At 37.4% G+C, this 6,396-nt stretch overlaps 1 protein-coding gene across 1 annotated transcript; it reads left to right on the plus strand.

The window, feature by feature from the left end:
• Positions 1–1,919: 1,919 nt before the first annotated feature.
• On the plus strand, positions 1,920–6,103 carry LOC114395676 (LRR receptor-like serine/threonine-protein kinase RCH1). Its single transcript, XM_028357508.1, has 2 exons — positions 1,920–5,070; positions 5,478–6,103. The coding sequence occupies exons 1-2, from the start codon at positions 2,085–2,087 to the stop codon at positions 5,948–5,950; spliced, it is 3,459 nt and encodes a 1,152-aa protein (XP_028213309.1). The 5' UTR covers positions 1,920–2,084; the 3' UTR covers positions 5,951–6,103.
• The last annotated feature ends 293 nt before the right edge of the window (positions 6,104–6,396 follow it).

Consider the following 6,396-nt stretch of genomic DNA (forward strand, 5'->3'; position numbering starts at 1 on the left):
AGAAACAAGAAAAATAAAATTCTGCACAACATAAGAAATCTTATGTGACAAGTTTTATGACTAGACATGACTTCTATGACAAAAATACAATAGGTGAACAAGTCACTCTAGATTTTTTTGAGGTTTTCTTTAATATTTTTGTAAGAATTTTATGGTTTAGGTTTCAGCCACAAAAAATAGCAAGACAAAACTCAAAGGAACCTAAACTCAACACAATTCATGGTTCAAGAACAAGAACAAGAAATTTGAACCATAGAAAATCAAATCTAGCTTCTATAACAAGTTTAATCGGTGGAAACTCTAAAGAATCATGTTAAAAATATTTAGTACAAGACATGTGAGGAGATACATGGAGAAAAATGATGAAACAACAATGGAAGAGAAGGTAAAGCAAAAAAATAATGGAGGTTTAAGGAGCACCTACTTGAAGCTCTTGTGCTCTGATTACCACTTGATGGAAGCTTGCTTGTGGAGCTTCTATGGAGGTTGAATCTTTGAGCTTCAATGATGTCCTTCAATGGTGATTTTCCACCATGGAGATGCAGCGGGAGGCAAAGGAGAAGAGGAGAGGGGAGACACCATCCACTAGGAAATAAGGTATGGAAGAAAGAGCTTCACCACCAAGAATGTGCCTTGGATAAGAAGCTTGAAGATGATGCTTTAATGGAGGAAAAGAAAGAGAGAATGAGGAAGCACGAAATTGAAGGACTAAAAGAGGGGGAGAAGTTAAACTTTGAAATGTGTCTCATACAACTTTCATTCAATTTTATTCATATGGCTATAATTATTGGTGAATCAAAAAGAAAGAAAAGAAAGCCAATATGAGAGGTCGTTTTAGTAACTATTATAAAAGTAATTTACATGTCTAACTTTTTAAAAAAATATTAAAATGTCCAACTTTGAGCATATTATTTATCTTTTATAGAAAAGAAATGTATCGAGGTTGAAAATATTGTTAGTCCTGAATTAAAAAAGTATATACATAGTGTGACGATTGTTGTGAAAATAACAAAATTGAATTGTCATTATCCATCCTTAGGATTTTGTTGTCATTTAATTTTTGTTTAATTCTTTGTGGTACCAAACTGTGTTATGATTTGAAGATATTTATTGACATTTTTTTCTGTATAAATGTATTATACCTAATTTGGTTTTATGTAGCTAATGAAGTATCAACATAATTAATACTATATTACTGAACATAATGTTTATTTAACAAAAATTAATATGTCAATATTTTATTGGCTTAGCATATCCCAAGTACTCTGTAAAAAAATAAAAAATCCCAAGTACATTAAATTTATAATAGGTGAATATCTTAGGGTTCCAAAGGGGATCAAAACCCAAAAGAACAGAGTAACAATCTGATACAAGTTGGGTAGTGATGAAAGGGCTTCTTACAAAATAACATGATTGGCTGGAAAAAAAAATACATTGGAATTGGATGATAAAGGAAAATGATCCTAGCTAGCATGACACTTACAAATATTATTTGTGATGGTAATTAAATTGAACTACTAATAGACATGTTTTCACGTACTAGTACAATTTTTTAATGTTGGCTAAGATGCTTGCAAAGCAATTCTAATACCACTACTAAACTTCAAAATGGCAGGGGAATCTGCTTTGAATGAAGCTTTGAAAACAAGGAGCAAAATGCCAGAAAGTAGTGCAACAAGTCTTTCAAATTAAAGAAGAAGCTCGTTAATCAACACAATATATAAATGGTGCAGCCCATATTAGTGACTAAGTTGAGGAAAACAATGCAACACCACATGGGGTATGAGCTAGTTTAGTGCCAAACAAGTCATGCATCAATTCAATACGGCAGAAAATATTAGCAAAAAGAGCAGAACCCCGAGGCAGAGGGGGTGGTGCTTGTTCACTCCAAAATCGTATAAAAAATAATCTTGTCTCCTTTTCTTGCTTTACTACAAAGCAAGTATAATACTAGTAGTAATCGTAGCAACTATGGTGACACACCATAATAGTAGTGAGTTTAAGCAAGTAGCTAGTGAGAGAGTAGTAAAAAAACAAAGAGAGAGACCCAATGCAAAACCAAGAGTTGGATAACTAGATATGATATGCTTGTGGTTGAGTTTTTGAGGGAATTGCCAATGTCAATGCCGAGGCAAGCCTTGAGCAACCAAAACCACAACCAAATGTCGAGGCAAGCTTTCATCACAAACCATCACCATCATCATCACCACCACCTTCTCCATGTTCTTCTCTTTACACTTCTTGTTCCTATTTCCTTTGCTGCAAATGATGAAGTTAGTGCATTGGTTTCATGGATGCACAGCTCCTCCAATACAGTTCCTTTAGCTTTTTCTAGTTGGAACCCTTTGGATTCCAATCCTTGCAATTGGTCCTACATCAAATGCTCTTCAGCAAGCCTTGTCACTGAGATAACCATTCAAAATGTTGAGTTAGCCCTTCCCTTCCCTTCAAAAATTTCATCCTTTCCTTTCCTTCAAAAATTGGTCATTTCAGGGGCTAACCTCACTGGAATTATCTCAATTGATATTGGAATTTGCCTTGAGCTTGTAGTCCTTGACCTTAGCTCAAATAGTCTTGTGGGGGGCATTCCTTCAAGTATTGGGAGGCTCAGAAACCTGCAAAACTTGAGCTTGAACTCTAACCATCTCACTGGACAAATCCCAAGTGAGATTGGTGATTGTGTCAATCTCAAGACCCTTGACATCTTTGATAACAATCTTAATGGGGATCTTCCTGTGGAACTAGGAAAGCTGTCAAATCTGGAGGTTATAAGAGCAGGAGGGAACAGTGGCATTGCAGGGAATATTCCAGATGAACTTGGCGATTGCAAGAATTTGTCAGTGTTAGGTCTGGCTGACACTAAAATTTCTGGCTCATTGCCTGCTTCACTGGGTAAGTTAAGCATGCTTCAGACCTTGTCTATTTATAGTACTATGCTCTCTGGTGAGATTCCTCCTGAAATAGGGAACTGCTCAGAGCTTGTGAACTTGTTTTTGTATGAGAATGGTCTCTCTGGCTCCCTGCCAAGAGAGATTGGTAAGCTTCAGAAGCTGGAAAAGATGCTGCTGTGGCAAAATAGTTTTGTTGGGGGCATTCCTGAGGAAATTGGCAACTGTAGAAGCTTGAAGATTCTTGATGTCTCCTTGAATTCTATCTCTGGTGTAATACCTCAGAGTTTGGGGAAGCTCTCAAATCTTGAGGAGCTTATGCTGAGTAACAATAACATCTCTGGTTCAATACCAAAAGCTCTTTCCAATCTCACAAACCTCATACAGTTGCAGTTGGATACAAATCAGCTATCAGGTTCGATTCCACCTGAGCTTGGAAGCTTGACAAAGCTAACAATGTTTTTTGCTTGGCAGAACAAACTTGAAGGTGGCATTCCATCAACATTGGAAGGTTGTAGAAGCCTTGAGGCTTTGGATTTGTCATACAATGCACTCACTGATAGCTTACCCCCAGGCCTGTTTAAGCTTCAAAATTTGACAAAGCTTCTGCTAATCTCTAATGATATTTCTGGCCCCATCCCTCCTGAGATTGGAAAATGCAGTTCCCTCATTCGCCTCCGGCTTGTAGACAACAGAATCAGTGGGGAGATACCGAAAGAAATCGGCTTCCTCAATAGCCTCAATTTCCTTGATCTGTCTGAGAATCACCTTACTGGGTCAGTACCACTTGAGATAGGAAACTGTAAAGAATTGCAAATGCTGAATCTAAGTAATAACTCCCTTTCTGGTGCTTTGCCCAGTTATTTGTCTTCTCTCACAAGGCTGGACGTATTGGATCTTTCTATGAATAACTTTTCTGGTGAGGTTCCAATGAGTATTGGCCAACTCACTTCACTTCTTAGAGTCATCCTAAGCAAAAACTCTTTTTCTGGGCCAATTCCCTCCTCACTTGGGCAATGTTCAGGTCTTCAACTGCTAGACCTTAGCAGCAACAAATTCTCAGGGACCATCCCACCAGAACTGCTTCAAATTGAAGCACTTGATATTTCTCTAAATTTTAGTCATAATGCATTATCTGGAGTGGTCCCACCAGAGATTTCTTCTCTGAACAAACTGTCAGTTCTAGACCTTTCACACAACAACCTTGAAGGTGACTTGATGGCTTTTTCAGGGCTCGAGAATCTTGTTTCTCTGAACATTTCCTTCAACAAGTTCACAGGTTATCTGCCAGACAGCAAGTTATTCCACCAACTATCAGCAACAGATTTGGCTGGAAACCAAGGTTTGTGTCCAAATGGTCATGATTCATGTTTTGTTAGCAATGCTGTAATGACGAAAATGATAAATGGCACTAATTCGAAGAGGTCAGAGATAATCAAACTGGCCATTGGATTGCTCAGTGCCTTGGTTGTTGCAATGGCAATCTTCGGAGCTGTTAAAGTCTTTCGAGCAAGGAAAATGATTCAAGCAGACAAATATTCTGAGGTGGGAGGGGATTCATGGCCTTGGCAGTTCACCCCATTCCAAAAGGTAAATTTCTCTGTGGAACAAGTGTTCAAGTGTTTGGTGGAATCCAATGTGATAGGAAAGGGGTGTTCAGGGATTGTTTATCGCGCTGAAATGGAAAATGGGGATATCATTGCTGTGAAAAGGCTATGGCCAACAACATCGGCTGCAAGATATGATAGTCAAAGTGACAAGTTAGCAGTCAATGGAGGGGTACGCGATTCCTTTTCAGCCGAGGTAAAAACTCTTGGTTCGATCCGCCACAAGAACATTGTAAGATTCTTGGGTTGCTGTTGGAACAGAAACACAAGATTGCTTATGTATGATTACATGCCAAATGGGAGTCTAGGAAGTCTGCTTCATGAACAAAGTGGAAACTGCTTGGAATGGGACATAAGGTTTCGGATAATACTAGGAGCAGCTCAAGGTGTGGCTTATTTGCACCATGACTGTGCTCCTCCCATTGTTCACAGGGATATTAAGGCCAACAATATCCTCATAGGCCCTGAATTTGAACCATACATTGCTGATTTTGGGCTTGCAAAACTTGTTGATGATGGAGATTTTGCTCGATCTTCTAGCACACTAGCTGGTTCCTATGGTTACATTGCTCCTGGTTAGTATAGTACTACTACCCTAATACTTCAAATTTTAATATTTATTGTAACCTTCATCACTCATATAATTAAGGGTCTATATTAAAAAAGAACAAAACCCAAAATATGTATATTTGAAGAAATGTTTCACATTTTATATCCAATAAGTAGTATATACACTAACAATATAAAGGATTTTACACCGCCGCCTAATCACAAACCAACATAGAGGGAAAATTTGTTGACTATTATAATTTTCTTAAAAGTTATATCAAAGATGATTTCTGATTAGTTAAAATAAGTATTGATGGACAGTACATGTCTATTAAACTCTTTTGTATAACATTGTTTTCTGAATATGCTTTCTTTCACAGTTAGATACTGACATCTATTCCTTACTATCTTTTCTGCATGTTGGGGTTTGAAGAGTATGGATACATGATGAAGATAACAGAGAAAAGTGATGTTTATAGCTATGGTATTGTTGTATTAGAGGTACTAACAGGGAAGCAACCAATTGATCCAACAATACCTGATGGACTCCACATTGTTGATTGGGTAAGACATAAAAGAGGTGGAGTTGAAGTGCTAGATGAAAGCTTGCGAGCTCGGCCGGAATCCGAAATTGAGGAGATGTTGCAGACCTTAGGTGTGGCTTTGCTGTGTGTGAACTCAAGCCCAGATGACAGACCGACCATGAAAGATGTGGTAGCAATGATGAAGGAAATTAGGCAGGAGAGAGAGGAATGTGTGAAAGTTGACATGCTTCTTAATGCATCTTCTGCAAATGAGCAACAAGAAAGAAATCATCTCACTGAAGAACCAATGTCAATGATAAGCACCAGCAGCACAAATCTGCATCTGCATTACTCTCCCCATCGCCCTCAAACACCAAAGTAACTTCCAAATAGTTAAATATTAGCAATGTGTCTTGGCAACTAAGATTTCCTTAGCAAGAATGGTTTCTGTCCTGTTATCATTAATTAATTCAGCTTCATATTTTTGGTTTCTTTGTGTATAAGGATAAAGTCCTAATAAGTATGAGCAATGAAGTAATCTCAATTTGTTTATTATATTACCATTTTTCTTTTTCTATAACCATTTTAATCTGCTTCACACTTAGTTAATGAGGCATTTCCTTTGCAAGAGAGTGTGGTTAGCTAAAGAAAAAACCTAGCAATATAATGATGTTCAAATATTTAATCCAAAATCAATCAATAATCAACAAAACTTAGTGAAAGCTCATAGAGGAATTGAAGATGAATATTTTCTGCTGAATACCATCCTTTGCAAGAGAGTGTGGCTAGCTAAAGAAAAAACCTAGCAATATAATGATATTCAAATCC

This window comes from Glycine soja, chromosome 18 (assembly GCF_004193775.1).
Source record: "Glycine soja cultivar W05 chromosome 18, ASM419377v2, whole genome shotgun sequence".
Classification (NCBI taxonomy): Eukaryota; Viridiplantae; Streptophyta; class Magnoliopsida; order Fabales; family Fabaceae; genus Glycine; species Glycine soja.